Raw genomic sequence first — 25020 nt, 5'->3', positions numbered from 1 at the left:
AGTTTGGAAAAAATGGCCTTTTCTTCCGAATAGAAAGATTAGCATCAGAGATGTGAAAAAATGTTAAAATATTAAATTGTAGCTAATTTAATTCCCAAGAATTTGATACAAAAAAATTTTTTCTATGACAAAAATTAAGTGAGCTATTGACAAATAAAACTTGTAATAGCAAGCAAAAACCACCTTTACCAACCCTTTCAAAGTCACCTCTTTTTGTGACTAAGGATTTTAATAAGATTTCATATTAATAGGCTTGTAGATCTTATAAAAACCTACAAAATTCTTTTATACCAAACTTTCTTACAAAATAAAAAAGTTACAGTTAAAAAATCAATATATATTTTTGAGAAAAAAAAAAGGAGAAATCCAATTGTAAGCATAATAATGTAAGTTAGCGGTGTTTTTAGTCATTGGCCTTATTCATTCTTCTTGATTTATGCATTATTAATAGATTCTAGAAGTTTGACTGCTTAAAATCATTAGTTTTTAAAAAACTGAAGTTAAAAGCGAATAAAGAATTTTTGTAGTTTTGTAAAAAAAATGCAATTTTCTTCAGAATAGATAGATTATGTCTATTCTCAATAAAAAATCTCTAGGAATTTTCGATATATTGGACAAAATCGATTTTCATTTTGTAACTTCAAAGGGCTGTAACTTTTTTATGTGCATATTTATACTAAGGTAGAGGTAAGGTATTTTTGGTCCCAGAATATGCGATTAACTTTATGACCTGTATTTTTGTTACACCCTGTAATTATTATACTAATCCTATTCAATTATTCCCAAATCTAACATTGGCTTATATAACATTGAATTGAAAATAAAAAAATCTCAAATAAACTAAGTTTATTGCCTTCCGATGCAACCGTTGAACATCCGCAAACCAACGTAAATAATGCCATACGCATTGGGCTAGTTGAAGCCGCTGGTTTATAAAATATTTACGTGAGGACTTTATACATACATATTATATGGTGTACATAAAATCTAGTGACGGTCTGAGCCTGCTGGATTAATATGTGGAGGGGACCTAACGACGATATAAACATGTACAGTGGAACCTCGATAACTCGGATTAATCGGGACTGCGGCCGATCCGGGTTATCGAAAATCCGGGTTAGCCAGAGAATATGGTAAAAATTAATAAAATACGGTATACTTACAAATAAACTCCGTTTGAATTTTAATAACATGAAATATATATATATATATATATATATATATATATATATATATATATATATATATAAAATGGGGTTGAAGTTTATTGGGTATCCAGCTGAATAAAAGAATAAAATTAAACAGAGTACCACTTGGTTTTATTCAGCTGGATACCCAATAAACTTCAACCCCATTTTCATCTAAAAAGTCAGCTGTTATTTAAAGGATATATATATACATAATAATATAATTTAATAAAAAATTTATTTAACGAGAAAAATACTCACTGGGTGAATTTAGATATTGTATAGTACCCTCGGAGATCCGTGGAAAAAATTTACACCCAAAATAACAAAATTCAGTTTGGCAACACTGTGTGAATGTTGATAGTAACATATCCTTTTTAAGATAAGCACAACTGTAATTTAGTCCAAACAAATTAATATATTTTTTTGCCAACAAAAATGAGATTTTTCAACCAAGTAATGTTTCAAATATGATGCGCAAAATAATTTTTAATTGGGCTCTGCTAATGGGCTTGCTTTTTTTGTCATTAAAGTAAAAAAAACTAAATTTTACTCATTAAATCAATGTTGTCCGGTTGTCGTCTTAATTATTTTAACTGTACTAATATATGTTGAGTAATTATGAATGATGAATAGGTCGTTAAAACATTTTATCTATAGCCGCTTCTGGAATATCTTAAAAATATCGAATTTCATTGATAAAATGCGCATATTCCACCGATCTTCGCTTCGACACCGATCTTCGATTTAGATATTGTACATTTCTTATTTGCCTCATAATCTCAATAAAAAATTAGGTAGTTATTTTCGTTAAATACAGTCTCTTCTGATGATTGTATATTTTGTTTGGAGATATTGAAACCGTATTTACTTAAATGAAATTTACTTAGTAACCCGCTCGGCCACTTTAAACTCTTCGAGAGAAAAATGGCAAGGACTCCTAAATTGTTGCAATCGCGATTTCCTACAATTTCTTCCAAGTTTTTCCATGCGGTCGATATTTTCAGAGTTAGGGGGAAAATAGTATAATTATTGAATTATTTGTTATTAAATTTACTTCTTAAAGGTGCCGTGTATTTCTGCGTAGGAGTCCACAGTGTATTGTATTTTCAGGTGAGATATTAGATAGTCACGATTACATCATTCTATTAAGAATAATTTCATTAATATCATTTGGCGAATATTACCCAGCCATAACATCTTTTTCTAGACCTCTCTTACCCTCTATGTTTCCTTCGAGTTCCAGTTGCCGACAAGTATATTGTTCTCCTCGCAATATGTCCCTAAGTATGTCCATGATATTTTAAGCATTCGGTGCAGGCACCTGATTTCAAAGACTTCAAGTTTGTTAGTGGAACTGGCCTTTATTATCCATGCTTTCATTCCATACAAGAGAACAAGTCAAACGTAACACTTTAGCGTATTGTATCTCAGGTTGAAACCCAAATTTCAGTGAACAGTCATAAGAGTTTGGCAGTCGACATCCCATTGTTTATGAGAGATATTTTTCATTAAGTTGAGCCCGTTTGAGCTGACAGTCGGAGTGAGTGTATATTGTCTTACCAAGATAGACGATTATCCAGTTTTATTCCCAAGAAGTTAATCAATTCTGAATAATTTATTGTAAACTCTTTAGGAACTACTTAATAACTTTTGCTCTCAGAACGAATTTCGAATAAACAATACATTCTTCAGACACAAAGATCAACAAAAATATACATTCAAAAATACAAGCTCACACAGATCCGATATTGATTATATATTGACAAACAGCAACATCCATCATTCTCAAGTACTAGACATAAGATGCTTAAGTGCAGCTAATATCGGAAGTGATCACAACCTAGTACTTGGAAAAATCAGAATACATCTACAAAAAAACAGAAAAAAATACCCTATTGAATGTGAGACAAGAATAAAGGTAGAACAGCTACAAGACTTGCCAACACGAGATCTATACCAGAGAAGACTGCAAAAAGTACTGAACGAAAACTACATAACACCAGATGAAGACATAGAAGAAAGTTGGAGGAAGATTAGAGACAATATCAAACAGCAACGGACGCACTTGGAGAACGTAAGATAAGTAAACATATACGAAAGAAAAGGAGAACACCCCATGGATCTGTGAAGAAATAAAAATAAAATGCCAAGAAAAAAAGAAAATCTAGCTAGAATACAAATGCAAAAGAACGAGACAAACATATGAAGAATATAAAAGAGTTTGGAATGAGTTAAACTCAATAGTAAGAAGGAAGAAAACAGAACATTGGTAAGCATTTTCAAAAGAGATGGAGCATGACTTATACGGGATGCAAAAGAAAATGTGAAAAATAATAAGAGGTCAAACAGCATAGATGAAGGAATTGATAGAAGTAAAACATATTGATACAAATACATGGACAACTTACCTAGAAAACTGTATCAAACAGCTAATCATGAAGAACTGGAAAACCAGGATTAGAATCGGATGAGCAAACACAAATTAAAGAGGAAGATAAAATATAAGTAACGGCTTAAAACAGATGAAAAATCGAAAAGCACCAGGGAAAGATGGAATAGCTAATGAAATTTTAAAATACGGAGGAGAGAGACTTCACAAAGAACTGAATATCCTGATAAGTAAAATAATAAATACAGGAAGAATTCCAGAAGAATGGAGTACCACTCAGATGATAGCGTTACTTAAGAAAAGTGATAGGACAGACCCCAGTAATTATAGAGGGATAAATTTACGGAGCACTATACTGAAACTCACAACAAAAATACTGATGAAGAAAATAATGGCGTGCATAAAAATATATCGGTTGAACAACAAGGATTTAGAAGTGGAAGATCATAACGATGCAGTTTTTGTGATAAGACAAATAGCGGAGAAATAATTAGAATATAACAAGCGAGAGTTTTTCTGTTTTATATACCTAGAGAAAGCGTTTGATAAAATACAATTAAAAGATGTGCTACACCTACTATATGACAAAAATTTACCACTGGATATTATAAAACTGATAGAAAAAATTTATGTACGAAATAAAATAGAAATAAAAGTCAATGGAATAATAACAGAACCCATATAAAAGCAAACACAGGAATCAAGCAAGGAGATTCACTAAGCCCTCTACTGTTTAACATAATGCTGGATGCAATAATAAAACAAGCGAAGAAAAAAAGAGGGTAAAAAATGGGTGATAAAGAGATAAAAATACTCTGTTACGCTGTTGACACCGTGTTAGTAGCAGAGTGCGAAGACGACCTACAAAGATTACTGCACGAATTCAACATTAAAGCAAAAGAAATAGATATGAAAATATCAGCCCAAAAACAAAAAGCTTAGTAATATCCAAAGAACCAATAAGATGCAAATTAGACTTAGACAATAAAAGTAAATACCTGGGAATTAATCTATCAGCCGACAATAATATCGAAGAAGAGGTAATGACTATTAATTAAAGCCAGTAAAACGGCCGGATGCCTAAACGACACAATTTGGAAAAACAAACACCTTAGAGTGGAAACAAAGGACCGAATATATTAAGTCATTTGACTGAAGTTATTAGACCAGTTATGACTTACACTGCCGAAACAAGACCAGATGCAAGCAAAATACAAAGACGTCTGGAGACCAACAAAATGAAGATCTTAAAAAGTATTGCTTTAAAAGGACTACGGGACAGGGTAAGAAGTGAGGAAATCAGATGCATATGTGGGGTAGACAATATAAATACCTGGATAAAGAATAGAAAAGAAGAGTGGAATCAACACATAAGCAGGATGTCTGAATCTAGTAAGGATAGCCAGGGACAAGTCACCGTTAGGCCAAAGAAGTATAGGACACCCAAGGAAAAGATGGAATGACAATTTAGGTACAGAATGAAAGGCACCGTTGAAAAAAAAAACAGGCAGTACTGCCTATATAAAAGAAAAAGTAGAAGAAGAAATTCTTTAGGTAGATTTTTGGTAGTATAATGTGCTTCTTTGGAGTTTTACTGAAGATTATTGTTTTCGTTTTAGTGGGAGAAAATTCTAGGCCAGTAGTGTTTGACCAATTCTCTAATTTCTAAATGACTAGTGGGTTAAGTGATTTAGCGATGTCATTGATGGCAATAAGGAAAAGTGCAACGAGTAGACCATCGAGGAATGTCGTTAAATTGGATTTTTGAGTCTAAAAGAACGTTATCTATTCGAATAAGTTTCGTCTATATAGGAAATTACTAATAAATTTTATATTTCCTGGAATTGACCAACTTAATAGAATTTTTATATCTAATCCCCAAATGGCACGCGTTATAAAATATAATAAAAGATAGCCATTAGCCAAACATACTTTATCACATCCAAATGACCCATGAATTACAGATTCAATATCCACTAGGTTGTCTAATGTAGATGTGGACTTTCTAAATCCACTTTCTATAAGGCTAGGTAGCTATAATATCAATGTCTAATACTATCTAGTATCTATCAAGTGGATAAACTGATTAATAGTCCAGAGAAATAAGATTTTTCTCGTGACACATCCCCCTCCATGCCGAAACCAAATTTTTTGAGTAGTATGGACATCTATATTAATAACCTATATGTTTCCTGCAGCCGATTTTGATGATATACATAGTTATAAACAAATGAAGATCAAAAAACGCTAAATTTTCGCTTTTTTCGTCTATTACTAAAAAGTGAAGCATTTTAAACGAATTTGAGAGTAAGAAACTAATAAATCATATAAAAAACTTCAATATGGCGTTCGCTGCATATCTATATCCTTATTTGTTGCTTAGAAAATTGCAAAATAAATCATAAATTTTGAGATTTTATAAATGTTCATAACTTATGTAAAAATTAAGCTAGAACTTTCTTATTTCACAGATTGCTGAGACTTCTGGTGCTTAAATTACATTCTAAATTTCAAAGCAATTGGTCAAATAGTTTAAAAGTTATTTAATTTGTTTATCCCAAATTAATGTTTTCTGCGACACTATAAGTCAGAAAAAGATGAGGTTATAGTAATACTTCTGACAGTTAATGAAAGAAGAAGATTTATGCTATTAACTTGATTTAAAAAAATGACAAAAAATAATTTTAAATAGTGTAAAATTATTTTGCAAGAACATGTCGATTTTTTGCTTATAAACAATTAGAATAACTTTTTAACCGTTACCTCTAGAAAAATAATTTTTCCATATTTAGAAAGACTGAATTTTTATACACATTTATAAAGAAAAACAATTGTCCTAGCACAATTAGGGACGAAGTTAGCACCCTTCTTTTTTTAATTCACAGCAGCTTTGTTTATAACAACTAAGAAATAAAATTAGCCGCATTTGAAAGATCATACTTCAAAGTTTTAACTTACCAAGTATACAAAAGATTTTATTTCAAGAAAATCGTCCACAAAGTTTAAAAATGTGGCCCTTAATATCGGCCGGCGTTGAAACTTGGGATAGCGATGAGAGGGGGGAAGGAGCTGTTAACTGTATCTCTGGTTCTCGATTATTTATTTCGTTGTTTCTTTTTTTAATTTGTATGTACTTTTTACGTACATTACGAATAGACGTTATTTAAATAAATTAATTGTTATATACACCATCAAATTTGTTTAAACAATTTTTTTTTCAATTTTTTAAATAATATTTGATGTAACTTTTATTGTAAAATGTACATATTAGTTATACATGGAGTAACAAAAATACAGGCCATAAATTAAATCACATATTCTGGGACCAAAAATAGATCGATTGGACCTAACTTACCTTAATACAAATGTGCACATAATAAAGTTATAGCCCTTTGAAGTTACAAAGTGAAAATCGATTTTTTCCAATATATCGAAAACTATTAGAGATTTTTTTATTGAAAATGGACATGTATCATTCTTATGACAGGAAGATCTTAAAGAAAAACTATAGTGAAATTTGTGCATCCCATAAAAATTTTATGAGGGTTTTGTTCCCTTAAACCCCCCAAACTTTTGTGTACGTTCCAATTAAATTATTATTGTGGTACCATTACTTAAACTCACTGTTTTAAAACTTTTTTGCTTCTTAGTATTTTTTCGATAAGGCAGTTTTTATCGAGTTGCGGCTTCTTTTTTAATATGTTTACATAAAAATTTTATGGGGGTTTTATTACTTTACACCCCCCAAATGTTTGTGTACGTTCCAATTAAACTATTATTGCGGTGCCATTAGTTAAACACAATGTTTCTAAAACTTTTTTGTCTCTTAGTATTTTTTCGATAAGGCACCTTTTATCAAGATGTGGCTTCTTTTTTAATATGGTTCAAAATATGCCTAAAAATGTAAATTATAAATAAATTTTCATACGATTACCAAGTTTCCATAATCGTACTTAACCATATTTACAAATATGTGGTGGATTTGACTAATATTCAAAATATCTCAATAAAAACTGACTTTTCGAAAAAGTACTGAGAGGCAAAAAAGTTTTAAAAACATTGTGTTTAACTAATTGTACCACAAAAATAATTTAATTGAAACGTACACAAAAGTTTGAACGTACACAAAAAGACACCCCATAAAATTTTTATGGGGTGTCAAAATTTTACTATAATTTTTTTGTGCGATGCTCCTGCCATAAAAATACCACATGTCTATTTTCAATAAAAAATCTCGCGGAATTTTCGATATATTGGACAAAATCGATTTTCATTTTGTAACTTCAAAGGGCTGTAACTTTTTTTATGTGCATATTTATACTAAGGTAAGTTAGGTTCAATCGAAGTATTTTTGGTCCCAGAATATGCGATTAAATTTATGACCTGTATTTTTGTTACGCCCCGTAATTATTATATACTAATCCTATTCAATTATTCCTAAATCTAACATTGGCTTATAATATTGAATTGAAAATAAAAAATCTCAAATAAACTAAGTTTTATTTCTTGATAAACATGCTACTAGAAAACGAAAAATGAAATGTAACAAAATTAGAGAGGGGATAAAAAGAACAAAATTATTTTCAGAAATTTTCTACAACATTGTAATAATTGTATCTTACAAGATTGAAAGTTATAATTTTAAGATTGCAAAAAAGCAAAAATTAAGATATTTCATACATTTTGGTATTATAACAAGACTATTAAAATAAAATTAAAGGAGATTTATTTAGGAATACTTGTATTTTTATGAAAAACGTAACAATTATCAGTTACCTATTTATTACAAGTTATTGTAAAGTCAAGTGCATATGATCCAATCCTATGATTGCCAACAAAGTCATCCTAAAAATATCGTAAAAGAATTTCCAAAAATTGTTTACACAATTTACATAGATATTTAAATAACCACTTTATTAACAAAAAACATATCCGTAACGTACGCAAAGAGTACATACAGATTAAAAAAAGAAACTCCAAAATAGATAATAGAGAAAGATAGAGGTTTTGGTTATCGAAGTCCATAAACTATTTATATCTCTGTACTAACAAGTACTCGGTGCAACCAGTTTTGCAAGAGCAGATAGTTTATTTTAATAAAATATCTGGTATAAAGATATGCCATGGGCAGGGGGGGGGGGCGTGGCCCCCTAGCTTTTCGGGTGCTATTAACTATATATGGTTATCCAAAGTATACAAAATATAATGTGCAACATCTTCACGTCTGCCCCCCTGAAAATTTTTATATGGGCGCCCGTGTATAAAGAAGATCTGTTGATCGGATTGATACTAACGGTTTAAGCTTAATTTCCAACCCCAATCAATTACGTTTATCTCTTGTTTGGTGGTTCTGTAACTTCAGTTTTTCATTCATCTAATAGCATGTTTACCAAAAAATAGTGTACCAAAATCTCATTTGAGATTTTCTGATTTTCATAGACCAATACTATTTTTAGAAACAATTGAATGGGATAATTTGTTTTTTCATCCTTTAAATTATTACTAAGTTTAATAAAAAACTATGTATTATTATATTATTCATAAATATTCATGTTTTGTGATTAAAATTACTTAAAATATAAAAAAAATTTAAAAAAAAATTGTTTAAACAAATTTGATGGTGTATATAACAATTAATTTATTTAAATAATGCATACTCGTACTGTACGCAAAAAGTACATACAAATTAAAAAAGAAACGTCGAAATCCATACGCGAGAACAAGAGATACAGCTAATAGTTCCTTCCCCCTTCTCATCCATCTCCCAAGTTTCAAAACCGGCCGATTTTAAGGCTCACATTTTGAAGCTTTGTGTAAGATTTGTTTGTAAGTATATATTTTTTATATCTGGTACATTAAAGCTCTGAAGTATGTTCTTTCAAATGTGACTGATCTGATTTCGTAATTGTTATAAAGAAAGCTGCTGTGACTTAAAAAAGGGGAGGGGGCAACTTCATCCCTAATTGTCCTAGGACAATTTTTTCTTTTTTTTTAATTTGTATAAAAATTCAGTCATTCTAAATATGAAAAAATAATTTTTCTACGGGTAATGGTTAAAAAGTTATTCTAATTGTTTATAAGCAAAAAATCGACATGTTCTTGCAAAATAATTTTGCGATACTTAGAATTATTTTTTGTCATTTTTTTTAAATTAAATTATTAGCATAAATCATCTTCTTTCATAAACTATCCAAACTATTACTGTAGTTTCATCATTTTCTGACTTACAGTGTTGCAAAAAAAATTAATTTGGGATAAACAAATTAAATAACTTTTAAACTATTTGACCAATTGTTATGAACTATAGTGTATAATTTAAGCGACAGAAGTCCCAGCATTCCATGTAATAAGAAGGTTCTAAGTTAATTTTTACATAACTTATGAATATTTATAAAAACTCAAAATTTATGAATTATTTTGCAATTTTCTAAGCAACCAATAAGGATAGACATATTCAGCGGACGCCATATTGAAGTTTTTTATACGATTTATGAGTTTCTCACTCTCAAATTTGTTTAAAATGCTTAACTTTTTGGTTATATACGAAAAAAGCGAAAATTTACCGTTTTTTGATCTTCATTTGTTTATAACTATGTATATCATCAAAATCGGCTGCAGGAAACATATAGGTTATTAATATAGATGTCCATACTACTCAAAAATTTTGGTTTCGGTCTGGAGGGGGTTGTGTCACCAACATGATATTTTTTTTACTTATTTCTCTGAACTATAATTGTAGCAAGTTTTGTTCTATTGAGTTTTTTCACTAATCTAATACTTTTAGAGTTATTTGCGAGTGAATATAATCATTTTTTAACAAAAAAAAACACGTTTTTAGATGGTTTTATGCAAATAACACAATAAGTAAGTATTTTATCGAAAAAAGTATTCAATAAAAATATAGTTGCAATCACCCTCTAAAAGGGAACTTGCATAAAATTTTTATTTCGAAAGAGATTTTTTATTTTTATTTTATTTATAAATTTGCTATAAATCACAACAGAACCCGATTTAAAAAGAAAAAAAGTTGTTTGTGTTTTCCGTTTGGCCCCTTAAGACAAATAAAATGAAATTATTGTTACCGCTTCTCAAGTGACTTTACTTATGTATTGTTTATAATATGATCTGTAAGTTTCATCGTAAATTTAGTTTTACAGTATTTTTTTATTTTGAAAAAGAAAAATGCCTTTTTTAAAATAACTTTCTAATTATCAGTGATACGAAATATCCCAAAGTGTAAAGGTTTTACTTTTCTGAATATTTTGTTTTTCTGTAATACAAAAATTGGTTAAGATATGACTGTTCCGAATTTGCATATACTCGTGATTAGTGACTCATTGAAGCCCTTTTAACTACAGCCTTTCAAAAATAAGCACTTTGAACCGATGAAACTTACAGATACTCTATATAAGCATACATACGTAAAGTAACTTATGAAGCACTACTGATTAATTTCATTTGAGATGCTAATTAGGTGATTTTTAGATTTTTTTTGCAAAAAAAACGGATTAACTTTATTTTGTGCGCAACTTGTTTACTTCTGATACTAGAAACTCAAAAAAAAAAAATAAAACTTTTTAAACTTTTTAAAAAGTTATGATGAGTTTTCCCCGAAAATTTCTTAATTTTTTGGTTATTTTATGTAGAAATATTCAATTTTCAATTTGATAAATAATAAGAACCTACTTTTCATTAGCTACAACTCTGTTTTTACTCGGTCTATGACTTCATATGTCATATTTGTATAAAACATTTTTTTCACTTTTTCTATTTTTGCTATGAATCTTTTTTTGGTGAAATACTTCCTTTTTAAGTTATTTGCGAAAATCCGTCTAAAACGTACTATTTTTTGAGAAATGAATATATTCACTCGCAAATAACTTGAAAAGTATTTACTTGTGAAGTCAAAATTAGTGAAAAAAACTCTATAGTCAATTTATATTTTCAACATTTTTGCAGAAACAAAAACAAAAAAAAGAATGTGTGTGTACTTTGTACGCACGTAAGAAGATATTCTTCTATTATATAATAGGTAATTTAAACGAAGTAAATATACTTAAAAGGTTATTTGTACTTATTTTATTTAAAAATCAAACTAACTTTCTTATCTACCACTTTCAAAAAAGAAGAATAATATCTTCAAAAATTATATAATAAATAAAATCTATAAAAAAAAAATAAAAAAATAATAACTTGCTTGGGGCTTGAACCCACTTCATGTCTACCGCGCCGTACGAAAGTTGACGCCATTTCAAACTGCATCAAACTCTCGTATACGTCATGTGGGAATATACACAAACTAAACGTTTACACCATAAATTTATATGAATTTAATAAAATTATTAGTTTGATTTTTGTCGAAATAAAATACAACAAAATATAGAGTAAGAAAACGATATATGAGATAAAGATTTGTAGAAAGTTTGTTCGTAATCAGATTATGTAAATTAAAGCATTGCCTACTAATAGGTACCTAACTACATTATTTTGTTTACATTTTCCAAATAGATAGGTATTGAAACTATTAGGTATTTCCAACTGAAACATTTAGAATTACGTACCTGCGGCTTTTCAGAACTATTTAAAAAGTCACTATAATTATAAATTTGATTTTATTTCTGTCCACACATCAATAAAAACTAATATTATACAATATTTTTGTTTACCGATAACCTCCATATTGAACAATTATTGACAGATCATTTCAAAATTTCAACACCCAATCAGAGCCTGTATAACGACTAATACCATACTGTCGGTGTGCACATGCGCGGGGATCAATCAAATTTTACCCTCAATCGATTCGCCGCTAAAGAAGAATATCTTCAAAAAAATTATTACAAATTAATATGATAGGGACTGCTGCGTTAAAATTTTGAATACTGGCTACGTAAAATAACCGCGTGTTCTTGGTAGTTCCTTGAGTAGGGAGAATTTTACACTTCCCTCTAAGGCTAGCTCCAACAAATTTAAGCTAGACGTGCCACTATACGGGCAGGTTTTAAAGACAACAAAATAATGCATAGGCTTTCGTATCTTTCTGTATTTATCAATCAACGGTATGACTGTTGAAAAAATTGAACACAAATTTTTGAGGTTCTGTGCATTTAAATTAGGTGAAACTATTGTAGATCACGATTATTCATTAATAGAAAACAGTTTAAAACTTAATACACTAGAAAATAGATGTAATCAAGTAGGATTAGTATTTTTGTATAATTTAATAAATGGAAATTTAGATTGCTGTGATCTATTACAGTGTATTAATGTTGATATACAAACTAGAAATCGAAGAGGTGATTTTATAACATTTTATATTCCTTTCCATCGCACAAGTTATGGCCAAAATTCACCTATAGATCGTTACTGTAAACTTATAAATGACAAACACATTGAAATTTTTGATATATCTCTGAATATGTTTAAAAATAATTTAAATAGAGTATTTATTTAATTTTTTTGTTAGTTCTAAGGTTACAAGTACCTACCTATTCTTATTCTAATATTTGTTATCTAATTATAATGTTGTTAAAGTATTATTAGTACATTTTTAGCTCATAAACTTATTATTGTTAATTGTATAACTTTTAATGGGGTAATCCCGTCAATAAATAAAATAAAATAAAAAAAATAGCAAGAAATAAATCACCAATCAGTGGAAGAAGTACAAGTCAACTGTGCAAAAGATGGAGTGACCATCTTCCATAGACGTATCAATCTGCTAATGAACAAGCAGAATTGCTTAGGTATAAAGAGAAAAAAGAAGAAAAAGAAAATGGATAAAGCAGCAATGAATAATTAAAAATAACTTACTAGTAAACCCGCATAATTCTTCATGTTTTCTATTTGACCTCTTTAAATGTGTGAAAACTTTAAAGTCATCAGCATCATCATATGAACTATCGATTATATCGGGGGAGGGATGTCTATCTTCATTATTTCGTCACTTGAATGCAGAACTATCCTAACTCAAAAAAAATTTTTTTTTCGTTTATTCCTTATAAAGGTAATACATATCGTATATTTTCATGCAGAACAATCTTAAGTTCATAACTTTAAATTTACTAATAGAAATTCTATATAGAACATCATAATCCTAACTAGCAAATCATTATTTTATCAATGCAGAATAATCCTAAGTAAATACAAATACAGTTAGGATTGTTCTGCATTTTCAATAACAATGCGCGCCAACATTATTTTTGTTATCTTCTATTTACATAGGATAATTCAACGGCTATCGGTTAGTCATTTCCATCGTCTTGTTGGATATTCACGTTTGTTCTTTTGCCAAATAGAGTTGCAGTGAGTGTGAATTTTAACAACAATAATGAAACGAGGTAAGTTTTAATAATAAATATGCTTTATTAGTAGTTTTTTATCTATTAAGTGAATCTAATTTTTATCTAATAAGTGAATTAATAAAACTGTGAATCTTGTTTTTAAGATGCTTTTGGTAGAAAGTAGGTACGCATTAAAGGGCTGTGTTTTTATTCTGCCACGTGCTATAAATTGTATATAACTATTAGGCACGTGTTGAATTTCACAATATTTTATGATATATTTGAGAAAATATCGCAGAATTACTAACCACACATACATATTTCGTTATTAAATAATATATAATTCTTTATATTGAACAATGCGTTGCTACAGACGGCAGTTTGGGGATACATTATTATTGGGACAAAAATTGTAAATTTGAACAAGTGAAATAAGGTTTAACGTACGTCCTGGTTTCTGAGTATTTTAATTTGTATCAATTAATTTTAAATGTCTGCAATTAATATGTTCTTGTTATGCTGACTGTAAGCTCATTGTAAATTTGTTGCAGGTGCGTTAATGGTAAAAATGGCCATGTCTATGAATCCAACACAACATGAGAATTCTGGAGAATCAAGTAATGATACGGCAGGTAGTCCCATATCTATAGCTACGGTAGAAAGCCCTTCCACATTGTATACTAACCAGCAGTACTACGGAGATCTAGGTGAATTAAGATGTCTACACTCTCCCGTACACCAAGAACAACAGTATTGCCAGCTCGAGACACCGATAGAACAGCAGTTTTCCCAACATTATAATCAATATTACGACTTACCAATACCTACCTCCATAAGCCTACTAGTACCTGAAGCAGAGCAGTATCGCCAATCTCCGAATAATTGTTTGGGTTATTGTTCACCTCTAGATAACGTCATAGATCTTCAAACATCCATCGAACAACCACGGTTGCAGCAACGTGATGAAGCTAAAGATTCCCATAATCCTACACCTAGCGTTGTAAATTTTGCAACACGTGTCCTTCAAGAGCAGGTCCTTCAGCACCAAGATGATATTACGCGTCCATCCACATCTACCGGTAAGCTTTTACCGACCATCTCACATCAAACTGATGAAAATAGTGACCCATATGCTACAGATGGAAGCTCAGATGTTGATTTTAATCCAAATGATTTTGATTTAGACCAGCAGGATGCCCTAGTGTCTGAGGAAAAAATACCAGATATCACCAAGTCTCGTAAGCGAAAAAGAAACCCAGATAATTGGAGGAGAAATAGAATAAAGAAATTACGAAACTCCGGCAAGGCCTATGTAAATTGGAAGTCTAAACAGGTTTCAGAAAGGATTATGAAACCGCCATGTCCCACAACATGCAGACTTAAATGTCAAACGAAATTTCAGGAAAAACATCGCGTCCAGATTTTTCAAGATTTTTGGAAATTGGGAGATATTAATTATCAGAGAGAATTTGTTTTGCGGAACTTAACTGTGAAGCCTACAAAACACCCCAGAAAAAAGAAGGATGCAGTTGAGCTTCCAGAAGGTGATACTTGTGAAAGTCGTAGAAAGCTGTCGTATTTTTATACTTTTCCACAAGAGAATTGTCCAGTCAACACAATCAAGGTATGTCAAACATTTTTCTTAAATACCCTGGGAATAAGTCATCAAATCGTCAAAACAGTAGTTAAAAAAACTCATCATTCAAATTCAATATCGCCACAAGCAGATTTACGAGGTAAAGTACAATGTAATTCTCGATTGCCAAAACATTTTAAGGATTCAGTACGACATCATATTAAGTCATTTGCTTTGATTGAAAGCCATTATTGCAGAAAAAATAGCACTAAAAAATATTTGCCACCTGACCTCAATATCAGCAAAATGTACCGTTTATATAAAACATATTGCAGTGATAACAATATAAATACCATAGCTTCTTATGCTATATATAGAGAGGTATTTAACAATGAATTTAATTTGGGTTTTTTCATTCCCAAAAAAGACCAGTGCGATTTTTGCAACAAATTGTCTAATTCTTCTCCGTCAGAAAAGGAAGAACTTCGTTCTGCAATGGAAGCTCATCTTAAAAACAAGGACTTATCTAGAGCAAATAAAGAACTAGATAAAGAGAGGGCTAAAACTGATAATTCGTTTTGCATGGCTATATACGACTTACAAAAAACATTGTTATGTCCTAAAGCTGAAGTATCTCTCCTCTACTATAGACGTAAGCTTGCATGTTACAATCTGACTGTGTACGATGCTGCTAACAAACAGGGATACTGCTACATGTGGCCAGAATCGCTAGCATGTAGGGGTGCTTGTGAAATCGGTAGTTGCATATTAAGTTTCATTGACGAAATGGTACGAAATGGAATTAAGGAATTCAGTTTCTATAGTGACAACTGCACTGGACAAAATCGCAATCGATTTATATATTGTCTGTACATGTATTGTGCCGCCAAATATGGTGTTAAAATTACTCACAGTTTTCTAGAAAAGGGACATACACAAAATGAGTGCGACTCCGTACATGGGGTTATCGAAAGAGCTGCAAAAAAAATCCCTATATTTAGTCCACAGCAGTGGTACACATTAGCAAGGACTGCGTGTAAAGTGCGACCTTATAAAATTAAAGAAATGGCTCAGGCGGACTTTTACGATTTAAAGGACCTGTTAGCCAAAACTACAAAAAATTGGGATAAAACTGAACTTGGTTGCAAAGTCATATTTAATAATTTGAAAGTTATTATGGTTGACCCAAAATGCCCAAACCAACTTAACGTTAAATATAGTTTTGAAGAAGATTTTATAAAAATTAATACTCTGGAATTGAAAAGGAGCCACCAAAAGTTAGACTCATTAGAGACCTATCAACTTAGAATGTTAAGAAGCTCACCAGTTCCAATTCCTGCCGCGAAATATAAAGACTTATTATTTTTGTGTGAAAACAAGGTTATACCTACGGAATACCATAACTTTTTCACTAATCTTCAAGCTAGTAACATTCCCGAACAGGAAACTGACGAAGATTAATTTAATATGTTAGTTTAATAATTTGACCATTTCATAGTATTCTTTGGTATTTTGATTTTGAGTTGTAAATCTTTAATAAAAATTAAAAAGTTTTAAATTTTACCGATTTTGTTTTTATTTGTATCCTATGTTAATCTTAAATTTATTCTAAGCTTGAAATGTATTAATGCAGAAGTAGCTTATGTACCAAACATCGCACTTACAATAGTTCTGCAGTAGAATTTATAAGTCAGTAGTATCCTAAGTCACACTTTTTATAAAAAAATTATCATTAATCCGTCTCATTCCTAATAACACATTTAAAAGGTTCCTAATATACTATACTGAGATAATTTCACCATTTAACCAAATACTGTTTAAATTATGACACATTGAAACATTAAAATCGCTCTCCTGTAAAATATCTTAAATGTGAGTTAAGCTAGTTCTGCATTCAGGTGACGATTTGTTTTTGTACATTTTGCAACAGGTTCATCAATAGAACTTTCTATTATATCTAGAGACTCATTTTAATCTATACTATTTGTGTTTGCATCTTTCATATGTAACCTTGTTTTTAATATATTTCTTAATGCTCCTTGAATTTTTTTTGTTAAATAAGAAACATATTTTTCAATATCGTCTTCGTCTTTTGATTGTATTTGTGAATTTTTCAAATTAATTCGTAAATTCAAATCAATCTGATTATGCTCAAGACCTTTGTTTTCCAATATTTGTATAGATAATTCTTTATTTTTTTCTTGGTTACCCATATCTGATTCTGTAACGGAGCCATGGGATGAACATTCTTCATTTGTGTTTTTTCTTTTAGTGACCAAATTCACAATTGATCCTCGAGATTTCAAATTCTCCTGGCTGGGAAGAGATACATGTTGAATTTCGGCTTGAGCAAAAGATTTAAAACTTGTTACAGCTTTATTTTTTCTCATATTTTTATGTGTCTTCCTCAAAGCTGTAACTTTTTCACGTCTCAGTGTTACCAAACTGGCTCTTCTAGGACGAAAATTAATTCTTTCGGAGTGTACTCTTCCCTCAGGTAAACTTGAACTTGTAGGTGCAGTTTGATCAAAGGAGCTGTTTGGCGAAGAATTATCATTTATTGGAGGTATGGTGCTAATTTGAATTTGGGCATTTGATGAACTACTTTCAAGAGCAACAGAATTTGAATTTGCGCTATGATAAGTAGTTTCACCATTACCAGAATGTGAATGTGAATTTGAGGTACAGTCAGTAGTTCTGTCATTTCTCGGTAACGAGTCTTGTTGAACGCCTACTTTTTTTTGATTTTTTTTGGATAGCTTTGGCATTTTTTACACGAATCTATATGCTTATTGAATTTATGTAAAATGTTCTTACTGATCGTAAATATATATATATATAAATAAATAAATAAAATATACAAATGCACAATAGGAAAAATCACAAACTACACAGAAAATACTACACAACAACTATAGAACTAGAACGCTAGAACTACACTACCAACCAGGGTCAGGGTTGCCAGACCTATGTGCCAGACCAAAGAATACTCCATCCAATAAGAAGCGAAAGCGTGGAATATTTCGGGCTCCAAATTTCTTTGCGCATGACCATGCGCCATGTTTGATGTTTGATCGTTGCTCGCATTCAAGGCGTAACGGCTGTTTATCTATAGTATTTTTACTACAAAAACGTTATTACGTAGGTCAAAATTTTTGACGTAAGAGAACTGTCAAAACATTAGAATGTGACTTTTCATTATTGCCATGATTATTATAAACATGGCAATAATGAAAAGTCACATTCTAATGTTTTGACAGTTCTCTTACGTCAAAAATTTTGACCTACGTAATAACGTTTTTGTAGTAAAAATACTATATGTACACCTGGTTCCAAAAAAAACTGATACGACTCTTGAAGCGTATTTTGTAGAAAATTGAGCAGTGTATTTTGAAGGATAAATACTTAATATTTACATACTGTCAATGTCACTGCCAAATCTTAAAATTTGTCAGATAGCTTATTCTGTTCCACGGTTATTAGACTTTATTATTAATACTTTCTCCGCAACTGAGAGTATCTTATCAACTGGGTTTTTTTTAAACAATAGATGATAAAATAAAAATATTGACAGTTCAAAAATGTGAACATTATTGCATTGTGTGTGGCCTAAGTTTGGGCTGAAAACTGAAATGTATTACATTTTTACAAAATTTTGGAATATGTTTAATTACGTAGACCAATTTTAACAGTTGTTTTCAATACAGATTTCAATCCTCTACAAATAGTTTCTAATGTCTTTTGATGTCAAATAATTAGGGAAGCTGGAATTTAACAGTTTAGAATTTTACATTGAGTTAATGCAAAATTGTGACTCATGTCAAAATTCTCAATGTATTTTAATTGTATTCATTTTCTTCGAATCCTGAGAAAACTAATAGATATTTTTGAAAAATTTAAACTCAGAATGAAAGACTACATTATTACCGAGGGCTGAAAGTCCCTGAAAACTTCTATAATATTTATTTTAATAAGTTACAGGGCTGAATTGAATATTAATTTGTTTTGTTGTATAATCCACGTTTACAATAATTATATGATCTATTTGATGTAAAAACTATCATTTAGATAGTTAGATTCTAATATAAAAGTTTAGATATGTTTAAAATAATATAAACATTTAGACCTTAATAATTAGTACAATTTATGAATTAACATAATATGTAATCAGTTGTTTGTTTATTTTATTATTTGTATGTCATAATAAATATAATGTCAGATCAATCAAATACACTGCTCAACATGATCAAATCTTACTAAGAGTCGTATCAGTTTTTTTAGGAACCGGCTGTACATGTGTTTGTGACAAGTGACAATTTGTTTGTGTAAATTTTCGTGTTTGGCGTTTTCATAATATTTTATAATTGTTGAAAAAAGTATATTAATATTAAAAATTATTAAAATAAACTATAATTGTGATGGCTGCACGCAAAGGTGGAATTTCTTGTGTGGTTCGTGGATGCCAGACTAGATCTGGGGAACAAATAAGTCTTTTTTCAATACCACGAGATCGTAGCAGGTAAACAAATCAAATTTGATATTAAAACGCGCTACAAAAGTTATCTGAACATTAATATTTTAATTCAATACATTTTTTTATAGAGCTGAATTATGGCTAAAAGCTGCAATTAGGGAAGATTTACTTTCAAAGGATGTCAATGAATTGCACAAAAATTATAGAATGTGTGAGAAACACTTTCAACCACATTTTATATCGAAGGGGGGAAACGTAAGAAAAAATTTATTTATACAAGCTCATCCTACGATATTCCCATACAACCAAGATGTACAATCTGCAGATGAACCCTTAAGAAAAATCATAAGACTTGAAACACAGATTGAAGGTAGGTACAGCTTATTTATTCACAATAATTACAGTGCCTCATAAAAGTCATATAAAAATAAGTACAGTAGAAAAAATGAAAAAATACCCATAAACAGTCATATAAAACACGCTGTATTTTCCTGTCACTGTGTCAAAAAAAATTGACCAGCGCAAGTACTTGTAATAATTATTGTTACATGTACTTTCACTGGACAATTTTCTTTGTGACACGGTGACAGTAAAATACAGTGTGTTTTATATGTTCGTTCATGGGTATTCTTTCATTTTTCTGACTGTATCTGCTTGTATATGTACTGCTTATACATATGTACAGTGAAGTGATCTAATAACCTGCAGAATAATGCAAGAGATGGAAAACATAATACATTGTGAAGTAAAGAGAGGTGGAAATTATCAATATAAATGTATAAATTAACATTACATTACATAGTTTCCCAGCTTTAGAAATATAGAAGGAATATGACTACTGTTACTATGACAGGAGAATTTTATAAAATACTCCCCTCACAGACTACTAAAGGTGGGAAACTATGTAATGTAATGTTAATTTATAAGTTTATACTGATAATTTCCACCCATACTAATTTCACCTCTATTTACTTCGCAATGTACATATTATGTTTTCCATCTTTTGCGTTATTCTGCCGGTTATTAGCACGCTCATCACTGTATAAGTTGTTTGTTGTTTTTCATCATAACATAAACAGGATCTAGAATTTTGAAATTTAATAATCTTTTATCAACCTTTAGACACCATTTTGCAACTTGTATTTTATAAGAACGTATCTTATGGTTACATATTGAGTAATACATATGTTGTGGTTTTAGATAAAACTGAAATAGATATTATGCAGCCAGTTGCCAAAAAAACTGATGCCAGTCATAGTATGCACAGTATACCTGATACTTTGATGGAAGAATCTGTGGTAACAGGTAATTTTATTTATTGCTCCTACAACTCTATTACGTGTTCAACAAATCACTAATAAGCCTTAACATATTCTTCTTAAAGTTTCATCTCCTATCGGAGGTTGGATATCATAATGGCTGTGGTCACTTTGTTGACTGCTGCTCTGAACAGTTGTAACTACAGTTAAACCATTCTCTAAGGTTCCTCAGCCAGGAGATGCGTGTTCTTCCTATGCTTTTAAAGATATATTAGTTTCCTTCTACTATAGTTGATTTTTTAACCAAGAGGAGTAAACTAAAAAGACAGATTCACACCCAAGAAAGTTACTGGAAAGTCACCAATTTCATCTTTTTTTTTTTCGTTGATCATATCGGCTTTCGATGATAATCCATACATAATATGTTATACTAACACATCGCTAAAGAGTTCTAAAAACAACTGTTTTTATATAAAAGTAGACTAAAAATCTAAAAATTAAAGGCATAATGCAGAAAACACAAAAAATCGCTGATATATTTAATTAACCTATAAAATGACATAAGTAACAAAATTTCATAAATGTCATTAGTGTCAAAATTTAATAACAGTGGAGTAAAGTCGCCTGCGGTTGGACCAATTAGAAACAAGCATTACGGGGTGGTAAATTTGATTCACTCCTCTTCGTTAAAAAACAAACAATAGTATCTTTAACATATAGTTCTTCAATTATATCTTTGCACATGCATGAAATTATTCACTAATTACTTATTATACTAGGTCACCATTTTACTCACAGAAACTATAATAGTGTAGCAAAATTAAACTGCTTGTCCATAGAAACCACAATAAGTTAAACAAAGATAAACAATATGGCATACCTTGTCTTTGATACCTTGTTTACTATGAATTTTGACGTTTATCATTTTTAGTGACATTTATATCAGTGCATTTGTTCATTCATTTTGTCAATAACCGTTCATGTTGTTTAACATTGAATTTCTTACACACTACATGTACATTTTATGCTCCAAACTGTGCGAAGGTATTTTTGAAGGCAAGCAATGTCATAAACTTAATTTCGACAAAAGTAGTCTTTGACCAGTTGTTACACCTAACCCTTTAATTATTATATTGACAGTACATATCAATGATATTACATATCTACATACATTTCACTTAATGTTTTGGTTTAACTTATGTGCAAACGAATCATGACATTTGTGCAAAGATAAAATGGAACACCTATATCTGCTTTGAATGTGTGTGTTAAGCCTGTCATGCACGGGGAGCTAAACTATATTATATATGTATTCGTGCAACATTCCCGAACATATCGTGGGTAAGTTCAGGATACATTCAGGGGATGCTGCGAGAATAAATCTATAATATATGTAGTATATTATATATATGCATACCCTGTGTGTGACAAGCTTTATTTGGTTATTAAATATACTTTATTATTTCAGATGTTGATGTCAATACCGAAGTATCTACCAGACCCCATACTCCAGCACACACAGTTTCAACTCAAACTCCCCCCAAATTATCTAGTAGCTCACCAAGGAAAGTAAAATTACGAATAAAAATAAAAACTTTACAAAAAAATATTAGGAAATGCAAATCATCCAAGAAGAAGAAGGAAAATGATAACATTTATTTAAATAAATTTAATCAAATGTGTGACAAACTATTAAACAAGCCTTTAGCACAAATAGTAAAAGCTCAAGCATTATTAAAAAGTAAACCTCCAAAAAGTAGGAGGTATTCTGATGAATATAAACAATTTGCATTAACACTATATTTTTTGGGTCCTAGAGCATATGCTTTTATGGAAAAAATATTGTATTTGCCCTCAAAACGAAGTCTTCAAAAAATTACTGAAAATTTGGTCTGTAAACCTGGTTTAAATAATGAACAAATATTTGATGCCCTAAAATTAAAAGTGAACACAATGTTGGATCAGGACAAGCACTGTAGTATTTGTATTGATGAAATGTCAATTAAAAGTAATTTATTTTTTGATGCAGGTCGTGATGAAATAGTTGGTTTATATGATATAGGAACTGGGAAAAAGGAATCAATAGTTGCACAAAATGTACTTGTGATAATGGTTCGAGGTTTGTATTCAAATTGGAAACAGCAACTAGCATATTTCTTTGTGAATACTACCTTTGAAGCAAATCACCTTCTTCCTATTATAAAAGAATGTATTTCTAAACTATTTCAATCAGGTTTATATGTGAATTGTCTTGTTACTGATATGGGATCGAATTTTATAAAATTGAGTAAATTACTTGGGATTTCTCCATCTAACCCAGAATTTGATGTCAATGGACAAAAAATTGTTTATTTATTTGACCCATGTCATTTACGTAAAGCCACTAGAAATAACTTAATTAATAATGTCTTTCATTTTAATAACAAAAAAACTTCTTGGTCCTTTATAGAAACATTTTATCATGACGATAAAAAAAAATTTTATAAGTGCGCACCAAAATTAACATACTCTCATATTATATATACCCCACATCTTTTGAGAAAATGCGAGTAAAACTAGCATCACAAATTTTAAGTAACACTGTTGCAAGTTCTATGAATACATATATTGCTCTTGGTATTCTTTCATTAGAGGCATCAGGAACAGTAGAGATTATTGAAAAATTTAATAATTTGTTTGATATTTTAAATTCTACTGATACGAATAATCCTAACAAATATAAAAATGTATTTGAGGGAACTGAATTTCAGATCAATTTCCTAAATTCCATGATAGATTTTCTACATAACCTGAAAATATTAGATAAAACAGGAAAAGATGTAACATGTCGTTCTAGATCAAAAAATAGTTGGATTGTAACAATTAATGGTGTTAAAAAACTTTGGGATAACTTATCATCTAGCGGTTTTAAATATTTAAAAACAAGAAGACTTAACCAAGACTGTGTGGAAAATTATTTTGGAAGTATAAGGCAACAAGGCGGAAATTCCATCAATCCAACTGCCATACAATTTCAGAGGGCATTTAAAAAATTGTTTTGTCAAAATTTTATGAATTCTAACAAAATGAATTGCAAAGATGATTTAGATAAACGTTTAATGGATTTAAATGTAAAAAAAGTTTCTAATAGTCAACAATATTCGCCAATGAAGGCTATTTCACTTCCAGATTGTGATTATAAAACAGAAAATCTAACAACCCAAAATGCTTTTCAGTATGTATGTGGTTATTTAATTAAAAAGGCTCTCAATATTCATGTTTGTCATATATGTAATAAATATTCAAGGGAAATTGACGAACTAGATAGTAGTTTATTATTGACACATTTTAAAGCATACAGTACTGATAAATGTGATTATGGGGGACTGAGAACTCCAAGTAAGGACTTTATCCAATACATTTATAAGTTAGAAATAATTTTTAGTGCTTCATATGAAGATATATTAACTAAAGGTGGAATATCACACTCATACTTTAGGGTAATGAAAGAAGTTCCTTTTAAACATCCGTGTGATTCATTTCCATATACTTATATATTAAAATTATTTATTCGTGTAAGATTATTTTATTCTTTAAAATATTTTAACGCTGATTTAAAAAGTAAAAAAAAAGTAAAAAAAAGGGGGGAGATAGAAAATTAAAAATATTATCACATGTTTAAATATTTAATATTATTGTAGTTTTTATATCAAGCTTTGTTCAATACTACAATAAATCTAGTATGTCTATCTATAGTTGGTTTTTTAATATTATTTATTATATTCAGTAACATATAATATACTCAATATACACAAATAAAATAGTAATTAAATTAAGAGGGAAGAGAATTAATTATATCAAGATTTAATT

At 30.0% G+C, this 25020-nt stretch overlaps 2 protein-coding genes across 2 annotated transcripts in view; one reads left to right on the top strand and one right to left on the bottom strand.

The window, feature by feature from the left end:
* The window catches only part of LOC126889719 (uncharacterized), a 632478-nt gene extending 618964 nt beyond the window's left edge, over nucleotides 1-13514 (bottom strand). The window contains exon 1 of the mRNA XM_050658266.1: nucleotides 13393-13514. The gene's annotated coding sequence lies outside the window, so the exon portion shown is untranslated. The remainder of the gene's footprint in view (nucleotides 1-13392) is intronic.
* Nucleotides 13515-13585: 71 nt separating this feature from the next.
* Nucleotides 13586-17001, top strand: LOC126889717 (uncharacterized). Its single transcript, XM_050658250.1, has 2 exons — nucleotides 13586-13919; nucleotides 14414-17001. The coding sequence occupies exons 1-2, from the start codon at nucleotides 13910-13912 to the stop codon at nucleotides 16897-16899; spliced, it is 2496 nt and encodes an 831-aa protein (XP_050514207.1). The 5' UTR covers nucleotides 13586-13909; the 3' UTR covers nucleotides 16900-17001.
* Nucleotides 17002-25020: the final 8019 nt, after the last annotated feature.

The sequence above is a fragment of the Diabrotica virgifera genome, chromosome 8, assembly GCF_917563875.1.
Source record: "Diabrotica virgifera virgifera chromosome 8, PGI_DIABVI_V3a".
NCBI classification, from domain to species: Eukaryota; Metazoa; Arthropoda; class Insecta; order Coleoptera; family Chrysomelidae; genus Diabrotica; species Diabrotica virgifera.
The sequence above is the reverse complement of the archived record's forward strand: the minus strand, read 5'-3'. Positions and strand labels throughout refer to the sequence as shown.